The sequence below is a fragment of the Paralichthys olivaceus genome, chromosome 14 (assembly GCF_024713975.1).
Source record: "Paralichthys olivaceus isolate ysfri-2021 chromosome 14, ASM2471397v2, whole genome shotgun sequence".
Lineage (NCBI taxonomy): Eukaryota > Metazoa > Chordata > Actinopteri > Pleuronectiformes > Paralichthyidae > Paralichthys > Paralichthys olivaceus.
Window position 1 is genome coordinate 18,048,518 of NC_091106.1, and position 23,654 is coordinate 18,072,171.

General features: G+C 39.7%; 1 protein-coding gene across 3 annotated transcripts in view; it reads right to left on the reverse strand.

The window, feature by feature from the left end:
- The window catches only part of grid1a (glutamate receptor, ionotropic, delta 1a), a 199,009-nt gene that overhangs the window by 22,419 nt on the left and 152,936 nt on the right, over positions 1-23,654 (reverse strand). For all 3 annotated transcript variants that reach the window (XM_020090224.2, XM_069538977.1, XM_069538976.1), the window contains 4 exons: positions 19,075-19,128; positions 10,352-10,525; positions 7,855-8,016; positions 6,726-6,845 (listed from right to left, as the gene is read on the reverse strand). In XM_020090224.2, coding sequence (XP_019945783.1) covers positions 6,726-6,845; positions 7,855-8,016; positions 10,352-10,525; positions 19,075-19,128 — 510 coding nt within the window. The remainder of the gene's footprint in view (positions 1-6,725; positions 6,846-7,854; positions 8,017-10,351; positions 10,526-19,074; positions 19,129-23,654) is intronic.

The window sequence follows — 23,654 nt, forward strand, 5'->3', positions numbered from 1 at the left end:
CGTGTGTTGCCGGCTTCACAGCTATTTTCTCCATGAGCAGTTTTGTCCTCGGTGAAAAAAGCACTGAGCAATCTCTGCTCTGTAAACTGAAGAACACTAAAGAGGAACACTTCTACTTCACAGAGCTTTGCACATCAACATGCCACCTGGAAGGTCACAAACAAAAAGCCACAGCACCTGCATATGAACGAGCAACACTCAACTGGACGCACTCCGCTCTTTGATTACCAGCTTTGATTTACGGATGAAGTACTTTGTCACTTTAACCGTGAACAAATCATACAGATAAAAATAAGAGATCTGAGATTTTCAAGGACACGACAGCAATACATGCATCTACTTTGAAAAGATGCATTATGTGAAAACAACGTGAAATGAAAGAAAACCTATGCTGTATCTTGATGCCAAATCTCATCAAATATTTCTTCTTTGATGATGATTTGGTTAAGACAGCCTTCCTGTAAATATGCACAGCTATCAGAAACCAAGAGCTGCTGTACTGTACGTAACATGTTTCATTCTATATCTCCACTTGTCCTGATGGGACTTTGCAATACCCAGTTGAAAAAGCCACAAAAATAACAGTGCTGCAATTTAGCTAATGGTTATGATGCATTATGCTCCAGGGCTGGGTAAATGCCAATTACCATTTGAAAATGACAAAGGGACAGCAGTCAAATAGCCCTGGATTCATCGAGCCACAACTGCTTCAATTACAGTATCTCCTAGAAATGACCCACTTCCTTTTCACAGGACTTAAACTGCGTCATTACAGATGCAGAAGTATAGTAAGAGGTGGTTGCAGCTATTCTGCGTTTCCTTTTCCTCTGCTAGTCCAGTCCATCAGGTGCTTACATATTGACAAGCCCATCATGCTACCAAGCCTCCTATTGACCCACAGTGCTTTGTCTGCCACACCAACTCGATAGTCAAGATGCTTGTGTGTGTGTGTGTGTGTGTGTGTGAGTGCGCTGAATATATTTTTTGTCGCATTGTCAATTCCTTCCTTATTTGCTGCTCATGTCTTGAGTCAGGTGTCTCTGCATGTGTTAGGGATTCCACTGTTATTCTACTTTTTTCAGATTTATTTCCTTTGCTGCTTTATTTGACAGTGACAGTAGAGAGAGACGGGGGAAGGTAGGTGGAGGGAGAGGGGGTGACAGGAAACAGCAGAAGCTCCAGGCTGGATTTGAACTGAGGCAGCTGATGGGGTAAGGACTCTGTGTACACGCTGAGCACAGTCCACCCAGAACTCTACTGTTACATGAACAAAATGTTCAGTACATATGAATATGCATGTATAGGTGTCCACCTACGCAATTAAATCATTTCTGCATAACTGCATACAGCACATATGTTTCCGAATGGAACAGTGCTAGTGCTTTAATCGCTAATCACCATGGTTAAGATCAAGCCGGTCATTTCAATTAGTCAAGATAAAAGATCAGCCCTTATAAGAGCTGTGCAGACCTGGCATAAATATGTTGCTCTAACCTGTACGAAGCTACATGAGGCAGGACTGACTTTGTATCACTGTGCTACACAGACTAAAAAAATAAAAATCCTGAAGAAATTAGTTGAAGAAGAAAGGCAATACGCATAAAAGATGAGAAGCGTGAGAGAAGGAAACGAGATTAAGTGTTACTCTATTGAGCTGAAATCCCTTAGAAAATTAAATCAAAAATTGTAGAGGGGGAATGAAAGCTTTGGGTGATCACACATTTTCCTGTTACCTTGAAGAATATCTGTGTCAGTGGTTGGATCAGTACAGTGTACAGAGTTATCCTCCGCTCTGTTCCAGAGTAAACTGTTGTGTTGCTCGGAAAAAGAGATGAAGAAAGACTGAGGGCTGTTTCCTCGCTGCATACAGATTAGCCTTATGATATTGTGGCACAGTCTAGAAATGAGCGTGTAAGAGTGAGGAGCACTCAAACTTGCCAGGTCTCATAAAAAAATAATTGACTCTGTTTATAACTCATCGTATATATGAACTAATAATGTTTTTCTTCATCTTGTGAAGTGAGAAAAACAAAGTTCTGCAGGTGATGCTGTGAATTTAAATGAACTCTGTGGCGATAAGCTTGGTGACATTTCTCCTCTATTGTTTTAATAAGCACATGAGGGATTTCAAGAAATATCGTCCAGATTTCATCCAGTTATGCAAAAGTCTCGAGAGGATTTAGGGTTAGGGGTGGCACTGACACTTGAGGAGGGAGACAGAGGCTGACATCGTTTCTGCTTTGTTTGGTCACTTGGTCACACTCACCATCCTCAGCCCAGATCCCATTTTACTACTTATATTTTTTTTTACTGCACATAGATAATAAACTGTTGATCACAAAATCATTTGAGATATCTAAACGTTACAGTGCTTTCTATCCAGACAATCCTGTGAGTGTTTACAGGCCAGTCTTGCATGGTCCAACAGACAATGGTAGAAGAAGACAATCTTGCATCTATGGATACACGTCTATGGATTTCTGCTTGTAAATATTTGCACTCGTGTACTCGAAAGTTTCTCGCTTATAATGTTGTTCTTCATGTCTAAACAGGTAGGGGAGGTTTCAAAACGTTGTAGGTGCCAGAAAGTGAGTTTCCAAAAGCTTGACATCCCAGTACCTGGTAAATTAATCACTGGATCAACACTAACCCCCTGCAGATCTATTGTTGGCAAGGCAGAAATGTCCTTTAGAGAAAATTTTGTGAAATATCCCCTTGATAAGCCAGTGAGAAATCAGGTTAAGTAAAAGGATGAATATATCTGCCATCAACGACTGCATGTTTTGAGGAAAACAACATGCAATGTTACACATGGAGTTCATGAGACACTGAACTGATTAAATTTTTCAGAGGAGTGATGAAGGCACACTTGGCTTTGTTCTGGCAGCAGGAGACAATGTGTGAGCTGGCTCTGGGCTTAACGTGGCTTCCAGATTTGGTTTTGGAGGGTATTGACTTGGACTAATGAGGGATGAGAATTGGCTCCAGTTAGAAGCACTTAAAACATTGTGGGGCATGAAGGCTGAATGAGTCACCACAAAATTTAAATAAATAAATAAATCGTTTCTCTTTTAAATCCGAGGCAGTTTCACTTTCTCGTTATCTTGGGCTAATGGCAACCATGCAATATATTATTGTCAGCACAGACAAGGTTATTTAGAAACAACACAAGGCATATGAGTGGTGCCATTCACGTTATATAGTTTACTTTAATAAAAATGTATTTTGATGCACCAAAAAAATTGAACGATGTGAAATTAGAGCTGCTTTTTCAGTGAATATTCAAAATATAAAGCTGTAACATTAGGGCAATTTACAAGTAAAGTTTTTTTTTGTGTAAAATAGTCAAATTTGGATTTTGAACAATCAACTAACATTGCTATCTTACTTTTGACATGTGCATAGAGATAACTACTCCACGATGCATTCAAGATTGGCTAGGTGGAACAATTGACTTTTCGCTATAAAGAGCTTTGCGTTGCGAAGCTGGAAGTCATTAGCAATATCTGCTTTGAGACAAACTGACACATCAATAAGAGCAAACTGGGAAACCAAAACAACAACAGCAGCATCGATCACTCTGCAGCATCTCCGGATGGTGGAGAAAACTCACAGTAGCCATCCAGGAAATAGTATTTCAGTCTTCATTACAGTTTCTAACCAGAAAGACGCCTCATCTAAGAGCCATCAGGCTGGGGAGAAAATGGACTGAATGCAGATAAACGATGATGGAGAGGGAGGAAACCAGGGCCAAAAAACGAGAAAGGATCGGGGTATGAGATGAAGTGAGCGGAGAGAAGAGGATGGGTGATGGGATGAGAGGGGAAAAAAAGAGAGAGGAGAAAGAGACAAAATGAGGATGGCTCCAAGGGGGTGGATGTGGGTCAGAGGGTGGAGCAGGACATGCAATCACAGTCAGACTCCACTCGGATAAACACGACATGACATTACAGTACATTACAGAGGAAACTATATAATGGCTTGTCATTTCTCGATGGTACATACAAGTTTCACACAACACAGGGCAAGGAACATGCTGAATTATAATAACGGAGAAACAGAGGAGCGATGCATGAATCTGTGTGTTTTCTCTCAGTAAACGTTCCTGCCAGATAGTGAGAAGACACACAAATAGACATGCCAGGTAATGAACAACAGCACTGAATGCATTTGGCATCCCATTATCTGGCCTGGCTGTCCCCTTTTCCCTCTAATGATTTTGAGATACAAATGCCCACATGTTAGCGTGCTCCCTGGCTTCTGTTTGCTGTTCGTCTGGCTGGGTGCTCGTAGCCTCTCTGCTCCAGAGTGTAAAACGCATGTTTGTGTGTGAACGCACTTTGAGCTCCGCTGTGCTGTGAAAAAATGTGCGACTCCACTGGTGGACATGTATGAGTAGGATGAACGGGGAAGCCGGGTCAGTGAATGGTTTGATTATTATGAAAGTGTTGTAACATCCTGCAAATACAGTGCTCCTGACGGAACACACTCTCTACACCACATGAGAGAATACTGTTTGGAATGATGGTGTTTACCTATACACTGTTTATAAAGATAAACTCCATATCTCCACTTTTCCCCACTGTCCAGAAATGAAGCCAAAAGTATCCTGCATATGAGCGCGGCCATCTTGCTCATTTGGAGTTGACAGTCTGCACTAGTGATCGGGGGATGGAAACACAAAAGTCGACTTCGAGCAGTTGTCAGGCAGTGTGTGTTCACGTGCGTAGCTTTGACAAGAGGTCAAAGTGTAGCATGCTCTTGCTAGCTTTTCCAGGCTTACCAAGCCGTAGCTCAACTTTTACAACATCAAGTAACTAATGACAACAAAACTTACCAGAGAAATTTACACTTGAACAAACGTCAGTGTGATAACAACTTTCTGAAAGGACAGAAACCATCTTTGATAAAAATGTATCTTACTTCTTAATTGGTCTATGTCTCATCCACTAACATGGAGGAGGCAAGGTTATGACCTAAACTGTAGCCAGCCACCAGGGGGCAATCAAGGCACTTTGGCTTCAGTTTTTGGGGAGCCGACATGTCGTCCATCTTTATATGTAGTCTGTGTGTTTGTTCTTCTTGTAGAGTTTGTGGGACTCAATGCCAAACAGCACTGACACTGTTCTGGCAGAATGTGACGGTCCAACACCTTTCTTGTCACACGTCTGTAATTTTCCTGTGTGTGTGTGTGTGTGTGTGTGTGTGTGTGTGTGTGTGTGTGTGTGTAAACACATGGCACTGTGTGTAGTGTGTCTCTTCCTCGCTAATGCTAATGGCCACATTATGATGAATTGGCGTCATGATTTCAGTTAGGCTGAGTGGTGATTAAATCTTCATTACTGCTTCTGGTCAGTCCTGCTCTACATAGATTGCCAAGAAACTCCATTTCTCTTCATTCTGCAAGAATTCCCTGACTGAATCAGGACATCCACAGCGACAAACAAATTACAGCTCAGAGAGGAGAGCACAAATAACGCTCTCAATCTCTCTCTTCAGCTCTGCAGCGTTCGAAGATCGAACATGTTTCTCACCGAGGAGATAACGCTCAGAGAACACAGCCTGCTCATCATGAGTAAAACATGGAATTAACTGTTCACATCACACAACAGCAAATACAAAAAAGCAAACCCTAGTATTCAAACTCATCTTATTTTTGTGTGCAGATAATAGCAAGAAGCCTCTGATTTATTTTGCCTCAGTGACACCTTGCAAGCCAAGATGGGTGATGTGGTGAAATGGTGGATTAAAGCAGAGAGATGTGGTTGATTCAGGAGCTCCAGTAGAGGGCACCCTCATACCTGACAGCTCACTGACACATGTGTAAACCCTGTGGACACAGTTCTCAGGGACACAGCAGATTTTCTGTTCCACCATCAAGTTAATCACATTCACTAGACCAAGCAGGACAATGGATCCAGTCAAAAATAGCACAAACAAAACAGAAATAGACAGTTTGAAGCCTCCTGTGCAGTATTTGTTCCTATCAGACAATCCACTAGACCCTCAGGACTTCAGAGTTAAAGGTGGTGCTCAATTCTGATCCCAGCGGACAGGCAGGTCTTTGCTCTTCCCTGTTAGTAAATGAGCCAGAGCAGGTATGTACTGTATCTACCTGACAACAGTATCAGGGAGGAACCAAAACCTGCAGGACATCAGTCCTCATGACTGAAATTGAGTAGTTAAACTAAGGAGGTTTGCAGGGGGGCCTTGAGATAATGACCAACTGTTTGGTTTCACTTTCGTATCACTCCTCACACAGTGCGTGGTCGCATCCAGACAATGTCTAAGAAAAGCTTTTTCCATCAGCGACTTCACAGCACCTGCTGTTCCCTTGACACCCACAGAATAGACAGTTTCGTAAGTCTATGCAAAATCGCATCTTCCAACAAAAAGCTTTTCAAATGGACTTCTATACAGATGCTCTAATCGAGTGTGGTCTCATGCATACAATATAAAACTGGGAGGCACCACGGTCGCTTTGTGAAATGAGAAATTTGGGGCGCCCTGCTGTGTAATACATTTCACTAATAAATAGCAGCTATGTGTTTATATCTGACGCACTGAAAGGAGAAAAAGCATATTCAAAAGCGGGAAAAAAGAAAAACTTATTGAAACATAATCATTATTGTTGTGTTGTTGTATTGTGTTTATTTCTCACACTGTGAAATGTGTTTTCTTAAAGAAACAAGTAGGAAAGAATGGGTAAAATATTCTGGACTCACCCGTTTCACATCTTTCCCAAACGTCTCGCTGTAACTGGTTCCAAGAATCTCAAACTGAACATGAGAGTTGGAGCCTTCAGCGCGGAAGTCCATCAGTCCTGTCAGTCCACTGATGCGTCCCTGTAGCAACAACAAGGGGACGCTAACTACTTCCTGTTTTTATTTACTTTCTGAGATAGTTAATGCAATTTACACATTTAAACAATATATTTTTAATGAAAATTTATTTAACAATAAAATAAAAAGTGTTTGCATTCAGTTAACTAACTTTCTTCAAATGAGTATTGATAGAGATTTGTGGGGAAGAAATCTGAACTATTAAACTCTACTGGGACTCGAATCTTTACAAATGATACATTTCCTCCAACAATCATTTCATGTGATAAATGCAATTCCTTAATTTAATATATCATTAAAAACGGATGTATGTGTCATTCAGCCAAACCTATAGGTATGGTAATATGTAGTATTGTATAGTTTAAAAAGGGAAAAAAAGGTGGCATTTTATTAAACATTCTGGTGGTTTTGAGAGAATAATAGGCTGTAACAGGAATCAGATCATTTTAAGTCTTATCTTAAAGTTTGGTTTAAATGGCACCAACACAAAAAAATGTAACTAAGGAGAGCCACTGCTTTGTTTCCTCCTGCACGGTTTGGTCAACATATATGTCACAGTTGAGATTAAACCAGCGTGACTCTCTGCAGAAAGAAAAATTCCATTATCAGATTGAAATCAAACCACTTTCCAGTATCCGCAGCCTTATTTCAACAAGAGAACGAAGCGGGTTACACAAGCACAAAGAGATCAAAGCCCAACCATCTGCCACAAATCCATCTTGAGGCCAAACCTGGAGATCACATCTAATAATCAGCTTCCTGCAGGCTATTTTCAAAATAATTGAATTTGAATCTAATGCATCTTCTGCAGGGATTATACTTCAGTGGACTTTCAACAGAAGTATTTTCACGTCATACATGTTTATATTTTGTACTCTATGCTTTTCATATGGGCATTTTTCTAGGGAATTCATAATAATACAATATTGCAGAAGCTGCCCCTCATAACTTTCTACATAAAGGTCAATTCAACACAGCTGCTTTGTTAGGCAAGAAAAGAAATATACACTACCTTTTGGATGGTGTCCAACATGGACCACCCTCCATTCCATGGCTTGGTAGACTTCCTCATGCAATTGAGACTGGCCATACTGTGCCATTTTCTATCCTCCAGTTTCCTGTAGAAGGCATTGGCCAGCATCAAAACACTGTCATACAGGTAGAGGTTGGACACCTGGGGAGAAAAAGGCAAACCATTTTCAATAAATGCATTCTTCGGTGCAACAGAAAATACTATAATCAAACAGCTCAGTGGGGAAGATATATGAATAAAGAAGTGGCACAAAAGCAGTTGAATTTCAGCCTGATCTGTGAGACTGGAATACAAGTTTGTCTCCTCCATTTGGAGGAAGAATCAAAAGCACAGGGAGAAGTGTTGCGCAGCTTTTTATTTTGTCTGACACTGATGTGGCTGCCTTTTGTTGGCAAGATGAAAACAGCAACCTCTGACTGTCCATGTCTTTAAGTTGGCATACTGAACAATCAAGGGAGTGAGCTGATTATATATGAAATGATTTGCATGACTTAAAATCAAGAGAGTTTCTGGTCCAATCATCATCCTAATGAGTTGTAGAGCTGCCATCAGCTGAGCTGTCTCCTCCGACTGCTGTGCACGCTGTCAGAAATCATGTCTCCTGCCTCCCGTCTTGGAGTGACAGTAGATTTGATAGATCCTCTGGGTCAAGTCAAGTAAAATCCTCTCGCTGAAGAAGATCCATGGAGGCAATATGAGCTGCCACTCCAGGCATTCAGTTCATGACACATTTAGGCTTTGGTCCAAGCCTCTCAGTGGTTAGACATCATACAAGTCGAGTCGACTTGATTCGGGGTCATTCACTAAGACGCCATGTTGCGCTGATTTCTGAGGTTACACCACAGCCAACTGCTTGTGACTTGCAGAGGAAAAGCACTGACGACTCCTCCGTGTACTATTCCAATGAATTAACCATTCTGATGAATGCTTTAACTGCCATTACCCGATATTTAACCCTCTTTTGTGTGAATTATTGAGAACCATGGGTGCACACACCACATGGTTTCGCCATCTGTCCGGAGCAGGGATTGAAATGAATGTGAACATTTCAGTAGAGCTAAGGAGCCACTGCACTCTAGATGGATTGAGCAAAAGAAAAGTCTGAGAGGTCTTAGGAGCCCCCCCACCCTCAACTCTCAATAGAGAGTAATAAGTGGCAGGGTGAGCAAGGTTACTGCGGAGCCCCAAAGAAGGGAAAGACATTGTGTTAGAGAGATAACAAAGATGTGATGGGGCTGAAAGGCATTTCTTCTTTATTGACCCCCACTGTCATAGTGATTTCACCCTCAGGTCTGGCTCCTCCTGACAAATCCTTCATAGAAATCAATGATAATCACTTTTAGAGCATACAATGGTTTCCCCTATGGAAACCTTTTTCAAGCTTGTGGCATCTCTGTACTTAATTACCAAACAATACATTGCTTCCATTACAATATTCACTCTTGTGAGTAGTTTTGCACTTATTAAAAACAAGCTTTTGTTTACTTTAAAACAATACTCCACTCTGTTCCTCTGTTTATTCCCCAGTTACACTGAGCTGCCGTCATTTTTATTCATGGGCACTCATGTTCCTCATGATTACCGTATCTAGGGAGTTTAATCTATATTCAGTTACATACATAATCACTTAATATTCATATTCATGTGACAGATGTTGGTCTGTAGTCCTTTATTGTGCCTGCATGCATATTTTATTATGTGCTGTAAAGAGTGTGATCAAGCAGGAATCATGGTCTCAACACCTCTCAGCTCTTGTTCTGTACACAACATGAAAAGAAGACACACACTATCTAGGATTGTTTTGCAGTGTAGTCACTGCTCTTGATAACGAGTATCCCTCCCATTGGCCATCGAAGAAACATGTTGGTTGTTAAAAAGCTCAAAGTCGTTGCAAATGGGATGGAAAAGAAGAAAGAAAAAACACCCCCTTGCACCTAGTCTAATGCTCAGTGCAGCCTCATCCATCATTCTGCTTCATTCAGCCTCCTCAAAGCTCAGAATCTCCATTGTAAAGAGCCTAGTTTTTGCTGAATCTATGCAAAATATACCGAGCATTTGCATGGAAAGTGAAGAATGTGGAGTGATTGGCAATTTTTCTTTGGATGTTTCGATGCATTTGACATTATTACACTTTGAATTAGTTTTAAGTAAAAAAAATAAATCCTGAGTTGTTTTTGTGAACCGTTTTGTGGGAGCTTGAAATGCAAAGCACATTTTTTTGTAGATGTAATGTTAAATATTTCAGAAGTTAAAAATAATGGTTCATATCTGAAAAATGATTTGACTTATGGTGCCTCAGATCCTGGTGTGCTGGGCTTTTATGTTCTAATGTTCAGAAAACACATAATTTCCCTCACTGTCCATTGCTGCAGCTCCTCTTTTCAGCCTCTGTCTAAAACACAGCAATCTGAAAAAGCATAATATGTATCTGTTAATAGTTTTCAATTTAGCTTGGTGGAAGGTTGTGCCTTTTTACCTCCAGGGACTGCAGATAACCTTCCTGTGGGTCACAGAGAAGGGAGGAGATGCGATGATTGTTCCTCATACAGCGAACATTGGTGTCCCTCCACAATGGGAAGATCTGACGAATGATGTTCATCCTCCCCAGAGAGCTGTGAACCAGCTCTATGATGTCGGGATCACTCACCTCCTGAAAATGAAGATAACAGGAGGAGTTTAATAAGTATTTCCCTTTATTATTGGGTGAAAGTGTGGTGGCACTTTTTATTAGATTGGGATTTTATTGCAGTGGGGAATCATGACACAAACCATGAATGTGCAGTTTCTGAAAAGCAGTTTTCTGAGAAGAAATTTGGATTAGATACAAAATCTCTGTGGGGATTGTGTTTGCTTCTTTGCAATTAAAACATAAGATGACGCACTGGGGGGCAACAGAGCTATCAGTTATGAGACAAAGTGAGGTAAAGTGAGGACAATTCTAACAAGGCTGCATTTAGTGCAGCGGTCTGAGTTCCAACCCAGCCCAGGGCCCCCTTGTTGAACGTCATCCTCTCTGGCTCTCATGTGTTTCCTTCCTCTATCAAAAGAAATGCCCAAATATAAAGAAATTAAAAAACAATTACATTTTTAGGAAACAAACAAGAATGGCAATCAGTGCAGCAGAAAGGTCTCCCAAGGCCCGACTGTCCCCTTCAACCAAGCTGCACCAAGTTGCTCACATTCTTAGATATGAGTTTCCTAAAGCTTTCAGATTTTTTTTTATCATGATCAATGAATTATTCACAAGGGAAATATGAGTAAATGTAAAAAAAAAAATCATGCCCGTCCACCAACTTTCAATAGTTCAGCAGGTTTTGCTGGTCCTACTGAAAGCAGCATTGATAACATAACAGAGACTATGGGTTGAAAACTAGATTTAATGAATTTAATTTTCTGTATTGGTTTGTTAGACATAAACTCAATTCACATTAAGAGTGATCATCTTAAAGTCAATTCACATGAATGTGAATTTGTTCTTTTAAGACCACAACAATGTTGTCTGAGCTTCCCCACGAGCAATTTATTATAAGATAATGGCTAAATGAATATGAAGGAAACAAGAAACATTTAGCAGCTGAGGGTTCTATTATATTTGAACTAATTAAGTGTGGACACAGCATCCTTAAAGAGCTACATCAACCCTGCAGTTCTTTCTATGTTGACGTAAACATATTCACACTAAACCTGTGACTTGACATTCATTTTAATTTGCATTACTTTATTTGCAAATGAATGTGCTGAAGCTTAGAGCCTGAAAACAAACACACACACAAAAAATGAAACTGTCCAAATTCTTCTACTCTTGACTGTCCACCCATTCATCATCCCGCTAAGCCCTTTGAGGGTTGCGTGGGGAACTGGAGCAAATCCCAGCTGACTTTAGGAGAGAGGCTCGGTGCATCCTGGACAGTTCGACAGTCCATCACAGGGCTGACATACAGAGACAAACACTCATTCACTCTCACATTCACACCTACAGACAATTTAGCGTCACCAATAAAACCAACTTCAATCTGTATGTCTTTGGAAAGTGAGCAGAAGCTGGAGTACCGTGAGAAAACATGTAAACTCTGCCCCAGACTGTATATATGTGAAATCTTGGTAGAATTCATCTCATAGGAAACTTGGCTGTGTTATAATTCACATTTTACTGACAAATCAATGCACACATCAACTATATCCTTCACAATAATAGTGCAGGTGATCTTCGGGCTTCCTGAAAGGGCCGATACATGTGTGGAGGGTCAGTGGAGATTAATCCTGTTAAGGGTCGGATCAATGTGCACTAGAGAACAAGCAGCCTCCTGGTCTCTGGGGCAGGGCAGTGGTCAGTGCTAAGGCAGACAGCGAGTCTCCCGGGAAATGATAGGTTCATATGCTATCTGACAATAAAGATGACAGGGTCAAAACTTAAGCAGCTCTGGATTGATATAATTTTTCAGCACACGCCTGAATCCCTGCTCTCTATCGGTTTTCCCTATCAGACATTCAGATCTTTCCCCTTCGCATCGACCTCTCTGTTGTTACTGCTGGTCTCTGTCCTCGCTCACTGTCTGTGTGCACTGCCTTCCTCTAATTCATCCATGTTTTTAATTGCTTATTATCTTGCCACCATTATTACTCAGTCTTTCTTTGCATGTTATCTTATTTCAGTTGACAGTCAATCTTGATTTTGTTTGACATTATTTGTCCCTTTGTTCTTTTTCTCATGTTAACATCTCGTGTCATATACATGTTGTTATTTTCAGTGCAACACCACTTTAAGCAATCTGAGTTAGAAACATGAGAGCCAGCATTCCCTGTAATCTGAGTTAAAACATTCCTCAGGTGATTCCAGCTCGTCTTGTTTTATCCTCTGGCTTCTGACTCTTCACAGTCAGTCAGGTGGAAAAAAATTCATATTCATGAGTCGCCGTGACACATTAATCAGATGAATTTATGCCACACGGTTCACGGAGCCGAACCCTCACGTCCAACCTAATAACTTCCAGTGCCACCCGGTCCAAGTGTGTTGTTGACATCGTGGGTGACATCTGTGTCATACGCTGACCCGACAGTGACACTGACCAATGGGACATGGCAAAATGCGTGGCTTTAAAGTTCTGTTCGAGGAGAAAATACAGACCATTAAGTCACAATGAAGGCGCCACTTTGATGTATTTCCCTTGTGCAATGGACACGGAAAAATTATAATTAGCATTAGTATCATTAGTACATCAAGAGAATAAAAACCACATGTATCAAGACTTTGACGTAAGTGGTCGTCCCGTGGATTTAAGCATTAGAATCCCTCTAGAAACTTCATTAATCTCACAGATAGCAAGACACAATATTATTATAACAAAAAGATGCATAAACATAACAAAACATAAACTGACTTTATTATCGAATTATAGTCTCAACAGTTATCAAACGATCCTTCAGGTGCTGAGCTCCTCGGAGGTAAACCACTCAAATTTCTGGAAAAGTGAATATAGCACGGCCATGTTTCAATGACAGCCGACGACCAAAATACATTAATCAAATGAAGTTCAGCTGACAGATAAGCTAAATGATCCTCTTTGTGCTGCTCAGTCAATGTTATTAATCTTTTCACCAGAAATAAATAAAAAATGTACCCGTAATCATGACAGCGATTTAATTAGAAGTTAAGGTTTTTGAAGCTGCAGGCGACAAAACTGAGAAGTTATGTAAGTGGAGGAGGAAGAACAAAGCACAGTGTGTACCAAATGAATTTGAGTTGTTCTTTTCATTCTCGTCTATTTTTGTGCGCTTTCAGAACATTGTTGAGAAAAAAGCTCCTACTGGCTTTTTGCACTTGAGGTGTTTGAAAAGGTATAACAATGTAAAGTAACACAATACACAACCTTTTTTTGATTTGTGAGACTCTGACATTTATCTGAAGTTTAATTTTCAGTTCAGTAACTCTTCAATTGGAACTTTTTTGCATATCTTGATCTGAAAATTTAAAATACAATCATCACTCCTTCATCTTAAATCTTTAATACATACATGGGGGCTTAAGAAACAACTTTCTCTGAATATATTGAAAAGTTTCTTTACATCAAGTCACAATAAACCAAATATTTCACGTCCCCAGAAGGTTTCTACAGAAATGATATACTATTCCTGTGCCTAATCAAACTAACAAACTTAGTGTGTTTAAATGTTTTTCTTAATATGAAATAAAAAATTTAATTATTTTAAATTAAAATCTACATACTAAACACAACAATATACTATGCAAGTGATAAACACAGGATTTGCCGGTGTGGTCCGTATCATTAACCACGAGGACTATCCAGCCAGAAACTCTACTCGGATGTCAATATGTTATGTCGATATGTTATGCTAAAGATGATTAAGCTCAGGTTTTACTGGGCTTTAGTAATAATGCTCTCACACACTGATCAGTAAAATAAACTAATCACAGTGCACAACAAGCTTCCTTCGGAGTCAACTCTAAAATAATCTCTATAAACACACTGTACTTGTGAATATGCAGAATTTGTCGGGATTAGATTTAGTGACCTTCTGGTTTCTGTTGCTATAACCAATTACATTTGATGAGGCCTTGGTGGTCTGCAGGTGAAAAGTGTGTGGGAGGAGCAAAAGAGGTGGAACACAGTGACTGAAATGCATCAGCTATCAGCCGTTAATAGAGATTAGCCAAAATCCGGTCGCTGTTGACGTCTCTCAACCACATGTCTGCGTCTGAATGTCTTTGAACAGACTGAGATATAATCATTAGGGCGACATGTGGGATATGTACTTGAGGGTGTGACCTCGTAAGTATCCATAACTTCCGTCTGTCGACATTGACGTGATTAATTTGTGAAAAGAGGTAAACCAATTGAAACTGTTCCATTAATTTTATTCCATGTATGTATGTATTCATGCACTTGATGATTCCACAACTGAACAAACAGTAAATAAAACAATAGTCTGGCTGTTCACAGTTCTTAGTGTTGGGGGGGAGGATTTTGAATGAAACTGAAACAAAGAAAGGACCAAGTACAACAACGTGTGGTCTGAGTAGCCGGAAACTTAATGTAATTTCATACCAAATTACACTACACTGCCATCAACATAATGGGGGTGCATGTGAGTTTGTTGTGGGTCAGAAAGTCACCACTCCCACAGACAATGAGGAGATATCACTTTTTTTTTTTTGGGAAGCTAAAAATCTATTTACATTCATTTTAATAAGCCCAGTGCTAATGTGTAGGTCATCCCATTATATAGTCTTTGTTTATGAGACCAATTGGGGAAATAATGCACAGAGCGGCCGAACTGTAAGTGCAGTGTTAAGATGTGTTGTTGTTATTGAGTTTTATTTCTATGATGGAACTTATATTACAGTGTGGAGGTGCAGTGGGTCCATTTAATTAAACATGCAGTGTGTAATTTGAATTGCCCACTTAATAACCTCAACTCTAAATGACTAACTGTAACATTTAGATAAGGTGGGTAGTGAAGGGAGACTCCTGTCTCTGCTCCTTTAGATTTATGACCATGACGACGGACGTCTCCTGTGGTCACCAATTGTGGGTTAGTATTTCATTTTTTGACATCCGAGTCGAGTTTCTGGCTGGATAGTCCTCGTGGTTAATGATACGAAGGACCACACCGGCGAATTCCGTGCTTTAATAAATGTAATGCTACTTTGAATGAGCAATAAGCTAATTGAACGTATGGTGCAAGTGGCGTTGGAGAGACCATCAGCAGAATAGGGAAATACCCTGGATATTAGTCACATCACGACTGTCCTCCTCGACTCTTGTTTGTCACAGCGGACCCCTCCACCTCATCCATCAAACATTCTGAAGTGTCACTACTTCGCCTTTGAGGGGAATAAAAAAAAATCCTCCCTGCAAGTGCAATCCATCTGAGTCCAGTAGACGGTGTCAGATGCAGATAACCTTCTGCGTGCGAGCAGCTGCAGCACGCCGGTTCAGTGGGTGGTTTTTGGGAGACGTACGCCTGCCCGTCATCCCACCGCCCTTCCGCTCAAATCAAGTCCTGCAGCACTTCTTACACTCGAATTATGCAGCTTCTCTCTTTTTCCTACAGATTACTTTGGTCATTTGTGTGTTGAATAACTTTCATACCCGTAGGGCTCATGAACTGTGTGTCATTCAAACCCACTCCTTTGGTTTTAAAATGCACCAGAGCAACTCTCCAACCACAACTAAGTGTTGGCAACTGAGGAGAAGTTATTTTGAGAGAAAATTTTATTGTGTTAGGCTCAAACTTTCTTTTTTTTCTTTACATGGTCGTTCAATTTTACACATGACTTGTTTTATAATGTCGTCTGTGGCTCTGGAGGGAGACACGTTAACAACAGAAAAACCTGCATTTCTTGGGGATGTCATATACCTGTAGCAGTGAACCCATTACTGTATTGTTACTGCATGAACTAAGTGTAACGCCTATTTCATTATCATCACACAGCATCTGTTTGATTCGTTCTTGCACATCTGTTAGTCTCTTACACTCTATTGTTTACGACTTGGATCACACACACTAATCATCATTTTCTGTCTTCATCCAACTACGTTTAATGAGCCACATGAATTATTGCAAGATTAGGACCCTAAAGCTTTCCGGAGCTTGAACTGATATGGTTAGCGACCGTGTATGGCGGCAAACATAGTACGGAATGGAAAACACAAATGCATACTTATATGCTGTCAAGCTTCTTTTTTTTTCTTTCTGCGTTGAAGAGAGCTGTCATGGAAACCTGATTAAACCAGTTGCTGCATAAAATGTGAAGGTTGTCTATTTGAGGTGTTACAGTACGGGTACTTGGAGCACCCGAAAACGAAGAACAAAAACATGTTTTACTTAAACACAAGCACCTGTACAGTAAAAGCTCTAAGTTGTCACTTTTGCATCTGTGATGTGGCTCCTGCATTTACGTTTTCCATTAATTCGCTGTTATGAAACGTCTCGGCCACTGTAACCATGTGGCTTAAGATCACCTGGTTAGAATCAATGTTACAGATCAGTCATAACCAGGAGCAACTGTCTGCAGGCACCCTGCAAATCTATAAATCCAATAATCCCACTCTGATCCCAGTCTCATGTGTTAAAAGAAATTAAAAACCCTTGTGCACTCGGTGCCATCAGCCAAGTAAAGAGCTTCTTAGAAATTAAATCCCAAGCTCATGGAAACAAAGGAGATTTGTACCTTCCTTTAAATCCAGTTCCCCTTTAGAGATAAGCAAGACTTATATATAAATCTTCACAGGTAGCTACATGCCTGGATTCATTTTACACAAATTATTCTGGTTTTTTGTGTATAGGTATAAGAATTATCAGGAGAAAAAGAAGATGGTGGAATATGTATGTGCTCTGAGGTTTCACATTATTTCCTCTGTACATGAGAAGAGTTCTAGAGACCAACATCTGTGAAGAAAATAGGTCGACATGAGTTGTAATTGAGTTTTCTTGTTAGTCTTTTCAACATGTCTCTGTTATTTTCATTTCAAGGTGATTGTCAGCTCCATGGGCAGTTTATACTGGGTGATGAAATGAAAGGCTGAGATAGAGAAAGAGATCGAGGAGAGAGGTGGGGAAAAATAAACAAAAATTACTGTGGGAGAGGAAAACTGTCTCAAATAAAGAGAGCAAAAGAGAGGGAGCGGAGGGGAAAATGAAACGTATATATTGACAGATAGAAAAGAGAGAATATGGGAAATGTTTCACAGAGACAAACAGGCATACTAGTTCCCTTTAAATTGGGACTACTGAGACGGAACTCCACAGTGAGCCACATCACATCAAACATTAGGGATGTGCTATAGAAAGTAACATGCTATTAGTTCATACTCCTCTGAGTCTGACGCAATTAAAGATGATGTCTTGGTGGAGGTCTGTGAGAATTGACTCTGAGGAATTCGTTTGAATACAGCTTCAGCTATTCATTACAGTCAAAATATCGTGTCATCTCCACATGCATTTTTGGAGAAATATGACAATCAGAAGTTTAGATATACAATGATTTTGCTGTGGTATGTATGTTCAAGTACAATATGCGGTGAGATTTCAAATTTCATCGTCACAGTAAATACTGTGAATTAAGCTGCCGGACACAAAAAGTTTCAAAGAACTCAATGTCTAATTTTCTATGGTAAATCAATATTTGTTATGTGAATAGTGAAATACATGGTGGAAACTATGTAAAAACAAAACAAAACACAAGGTCGTTTATTCCGTGAAAACTCATTACTGGCTAAAAATGAGGTAATTTTCGCTGCCAGATAGCAGAAGCTTTCTGACACATTGAGCCTCATTAACTTCTGTAAATCAATATTTAAGCCACTGAAATGCAGCATGGTGAATTCCTAACTAAAACAGAAATGACAACTACTTAGTATTTGTTGGTTAAATCCTAATAATGTGCATGTGTTTTCAACTTTTGTGGGAAGAATTCATTTAGCACACAGTCGTAAAGTCTGCCTCTCCTACAGTGGCTTATTATCTCTGTGTGTGCTGTCCAAACAACATGACTGTCTGGGGGAACCTACACATTAATCATCCTCTCTGGGTGGTGATCAATATGTGCCATGTTTTGGACGGAAAGCACAGGTTCAGATGTTGTGAGGAAGTGATGATTCATTAAAATACATGGACTGTGATGTACTGTATGTGTGTGTTGGAAAGAGATCTTCTATTAGGTACAGCGATGTTATAACGTAAGGAAAATCCACAACGTTTTATCCATTGTCTCTTTGTCCCCTGCTTTTACTATTGGGCCAATCCTATGACTCCCCCCTCATCTCCAAATCACTTTGAATCAATTGAAATGCAGCACCGAGGCACTAAAGCTAAAGACAGGGTCGACTGTTCTGTATTCACAAAGTGCACCTGAATTTTGTGCTGTTATAGCCACTTTAGAAGACCATTTAGGTCAATGTCAGACACACAGAGCACCGGTGCTGTGGGGGAAGAGGCATCAACAGCTAAAGGCAGGGCAATTATACAATATCAAATAATGGCACAGTCTCTCAGGCAGCCAAGATTAAAAAAAAAATGATGTGCCACTCATCTAATTGGATATGAAAGCAGACAGTGACAGGCTTACAGGTTTCCATGTGTCTTGTCTGTGCCTTGGAAGCAATCAAGACTCTGTTTGACAGAGGTAAACTGACAATGAGGTCTAAATTCACTGTGTGTGTGTGTGTTTGGCCTTACCTCATTGGCATAGACCCAGTGACTGTCCTTGGATGCCAGGTTAGTTTCCACAGCCTGAAGTGATAGATAGAAAGGAAAATAAACAGAGAAACAATTAAGAACATTTTAAGAAACATTTATGTAATTTGTCATTATCTCTGCGGTCCAATATACATATTTACTTGGATGACAAGCTCTGTCATGACTTCACAGCCTTTTACACAAAGCACAACTGTGTATAAATGATTTACCAAGAAGAAAACCTGCTGTGTGAAGTTATGTTAGTCAGACATTAAAGGTAATCAACTGCAAACAGGAACATGTCACTTCTTTTTTATCCTGCAGCTCTGCTGTTACAGCTTTTGGAGTTTTTATCAGGAAAATGTAAAAAGTTACACCTGGTTGCAAAAAATAAACCTTTTCCAGAAGAACTTTTTTTTTCTAACTCAACGTGTATGTGAAGTTTATGTTAATTCATTCAGTGACGTCAACAGTCTTGGTGTTATTGCAGTTTCCATAGAAGTCCATTTATTAATTATTATTGAGTTCCTCCACCTGTTACATGTGTACATGTTCTTCTTCTTGATGGCTCTGCTGAAATTGCTGTCATTAGTGTCTAAACGATTGCTTGCAATGAATTTTGGTTGAAAAACATAACATGTAAGAGAAGAAATGCTGCTGCATTTTCACTCACCAACACCGTGCTCATCAATAATAATGGGTGCAGAGCAAAACACCAAAAACTAATCGATATTTAAACCTTGGAAGATTTTCATTCTTTTTTCTCATTTCCAGGTTATTCTCATCAAAGGAAACAAGGACCATAATTGCAACGGTACAACTTGCACTTAAAATTAAAGGGCAAAACCACACTGCTTAAATAGGTTAAGGATAACACACCAGATATATTTATTTCAATGGTTTTTATAATTGTTTTAAAATGTATGGTTTCATTTTGACAGCAACATGTATTAACTAAGTCAATTGTGATGAACAGGGTCCAGATCATGATGCAAAAGCTATAGACGTTTCGGTGCTGCAGTGAATATGTATGAAATAAAGGCAACTATCATGCTGAGTGGCTTTCAAATGTGTTAAAGGTAGAGAAGAAAGAAAATATGTCACTACTGTGTTGCACAACCCCCAGGCACAACATAATACTGGAGGGCTCATGCATTTGCACGTGCAAGTGTGTGTGCAAGTGGGCTGATTGTTTGCAGGTGTAGAATAAAGCTGGATTTACAGAGAAGAAATGAAGGCTACAGTGCTGAAGGTAGATCTGCAGGGGCCACTTTAGGCAAAATGTGAACAAAAATAAAGAGGGGAAACAGACAGCACTTTCCTCTGTGTGTGGGTACATGTGCGGCCTTCTGGAATTAAAGAAATATCCTTAGTGCTTCATCCTTTCAGTTATAGTTACCATCTCTTGATGGATTGTGTAAAAATGTCCTTTTGCTGATGGTGGAAGGCTGAGTTTTCAAATGGAAAATTACATAAGCACATGGACCATCCTTGAAACATATGACAATAGGTCTGTTCGATAGGAGAAGATAACAAATTTTATCATCAGTAAAACATGGCGTGTGAAGCTATGACCTCACAGGCTCGGCAATTGACTGTTAAGCTTTAGGTTAAATACAAAAGATCACTGTGGGGGATTTGTAATCTGATGATGGAATAATATCAGCCAAACCCATCCATGTGTAACTAATCCATTAATTCAAATTATGATAATGTCTCCCTGGTCCGAAAGTAAAATCTGACAATGAGAACCATTGTCTGCCTTCAAAAGCAACCTTGACATTCAGGAGAGCCGACAACTCCTTGAACTGCATTCACTGTTCCAGACAAAATCTGTCGGATGCCATAATGTTAAAAACAGAGTCAAATACTGTAGCGTGGGTTAGTTAATGTGTACCAGCTGAGACGCAATGTTTTTGTCGAAGCCTTGGGCACAACAGAGCCCACGAATGGAGGTTCAGCACCAGTTCACAGCACAACCGAACACTGACAACTTCAGACACTCAAGAGAGAGAGAGAGAGAGAGAGAGAGAGAGAGAGAGAGAGAGAGAAAGCTTTGTTGAGCTAAATGCTGTTTGTGAGCTACAGTTTAACCTCCCGCTACGTGGACACTGACTGACGTGTTTGAGAGCTGCTTTGACAGACCGAGAGCACGGCTGGATTCATAGGTGATCCTCACCATTTTCTCCAGCACTAATCTTAGAACACATAAGAACGACAACTTAAATGGGAACTTGAGTTTTGCTGCTTATAACAGACCAATAAACCGAGTCTTAACATTTACAGCTTGTTTTGTTTCACCTCTATTCACAAATGGGCCGTAGTTCAGATACTACTTCATTTAAATTGTGAGACAAGATTTTAATTGAAAACAGGCTGGATGCTGAGAGCTTTGAAATTACAAAGTCCATTCTCTATAGGATTCAAAACTTGCAGCTCTTAAATACAAAATCCCCTCGTGTCTAAGGACAGTTCCTACATTATTCTACACAAACAGCGCTTCCCTAATAGCACATAGTCCTATTTCAGTTGAACTAAGCAAGGATTTTCTCATTTGCTTCAAATTTATCACACCAAAGCCTAAAAATCCATTTGGGACCTTAAATGCTATCGACATCCAGGCAGAGTAATTTCGTCTTTGTGCGTTTTCTTTCTTTCCATTCAGTACAAGAGATGATGTAAGAGTGAAACTCTGGCGAGAAACAGGGTTTTGGAGAAAGAGGCATTGACGAGAGTCTGGAGTGACATCTGAGAAATATTCTATACTGTTGATACAGCCAAAGCGCAGCAACAGTAAGATCTATAATCTGAGAGGCAAAGTACCCCAGGCATGTTCTTATGGAGTAGCGGTTCTACAAAGGCAGCCAGAGAATGCCAACTCCAATTTAAAAGTGACAGCCAAAAAGGAATGGAAGGGAACTGTGGTTCGAAGGATGTGAAAATATGGTGTGCGAAGGACGGAGCTGAGCATGAATCTTCTGCTTATGCAAATGGCAGCACACATGTTTTAAATATTTCAAAGCATCATTGGAAAGTAAAGCCAATTTGGGCTATTCATTCAGTTGCTGGATTGTCAAGTACAACTGAGCTAAAACTAATGCAACAGTCCTGCAATATATATTTAATTGCAATGTTTATGCTGATTCTAGTGATGTTTAATTACATTGTGTTAATACTGATTAGTTCTATTATTTTGTCCATCCCATTTATATCAGTGAGAGTAGAGAGAAACAACACAGCTGAACTCTATAAGCAATATTCTGTATAAACTGTATACATGCATTTATGAATGTATGCATGTCCCAGATGTCTGCGTCTACACAGCTGTATAAACCATTATTTAGACTTACACAAGACAGGCATAAATTAGTGATGGCATTATATTTAATATGTAAAATATATGATCCTGATTTATTCTACAGGATGTTAAGCATCTTTCACTCACAGCTTTTTTGCATATTTACAGAAACACAGCAGAACAAGTTTGCTGCTCTTATTGAAACAACAACTATTAAAACATCTTTTATGGTTGAATTAATGGGTTTTGCAGTAAATAGCTTGAATTCAGTCAAAAGTCGAATCTATTACATTAACAGGAGGCTCTTTTTTATTAACAAGAGGCCATTGTTACATTATTTTATTAATCAGTGAGTGAATGAAACAGAAGTGAGACAACCAATTAAGCCAAGCAATAAACTAAATTGCTAATTATCATTATAATTTGTGATCATTAACTGGTTGCTGCTAATAGACGTAGCGTAGTACAGTATTTCTGTTTCACTTGTATTATGAATTCCAACTGTGATATTTCTACTTGAGCTGGATTAAAGCTTGTTCGTGCAAATTTAAGTTAAGTATAGTGCAAAAAAAGGAGTAAAGAAAAACAGCCAAAATGATAAAATCCCTTGTTTGTGGTGGACACAGTGTAATGATCAGAGTTTATTACAGTTTGCAAATCTTCCAAGTGATACAAGTCTTCAGCCTGCAGTTTAGATAACGATCTAAATTCAATGTGTTATCAAAACAAGAATCTGTAGTGTCACCAAGTACAGAGGATAAGCAGCTCTCCTCCCAGCAGGAAATTAAAACCACACATAAGTTCACTCAGTCTGTTTGCTGATAGCTAAAAATCACAAATGTATTATAAATGACAGCAATTGTGATGTAGTGAATATTTTTATTGCCTTAAAATCAACAATGACACAAGTTTCACAACAAAATTTTTGCTTACTCATTTTATCTGTGTATGAATCTTCACCTATTTAAAGCCATAACGATGAGAGATGTAAAGATTAATCGATATAATATGCAAATCTAGTCGCACATGTGGTATTCAAAATGCACCTTAGTACACATTTAGTCCGGTGATCCTGCAGACATCTCAAACAAGTAGCTACTAGCAGGGACAGCAGGACAAAAGACTTTGTAGTTACCGTGCCAACTCATATACTGATGACACTGATCTTGCAACTGAGGTAAAAAATAATCTCAGGATGCCCTTGTGGCTTTGTTTTTCCCTCCACCCCTCTCTCATACACTGCTCCTTCTCGCCACTCCTCAATAACCGGAGATTTGTTGCT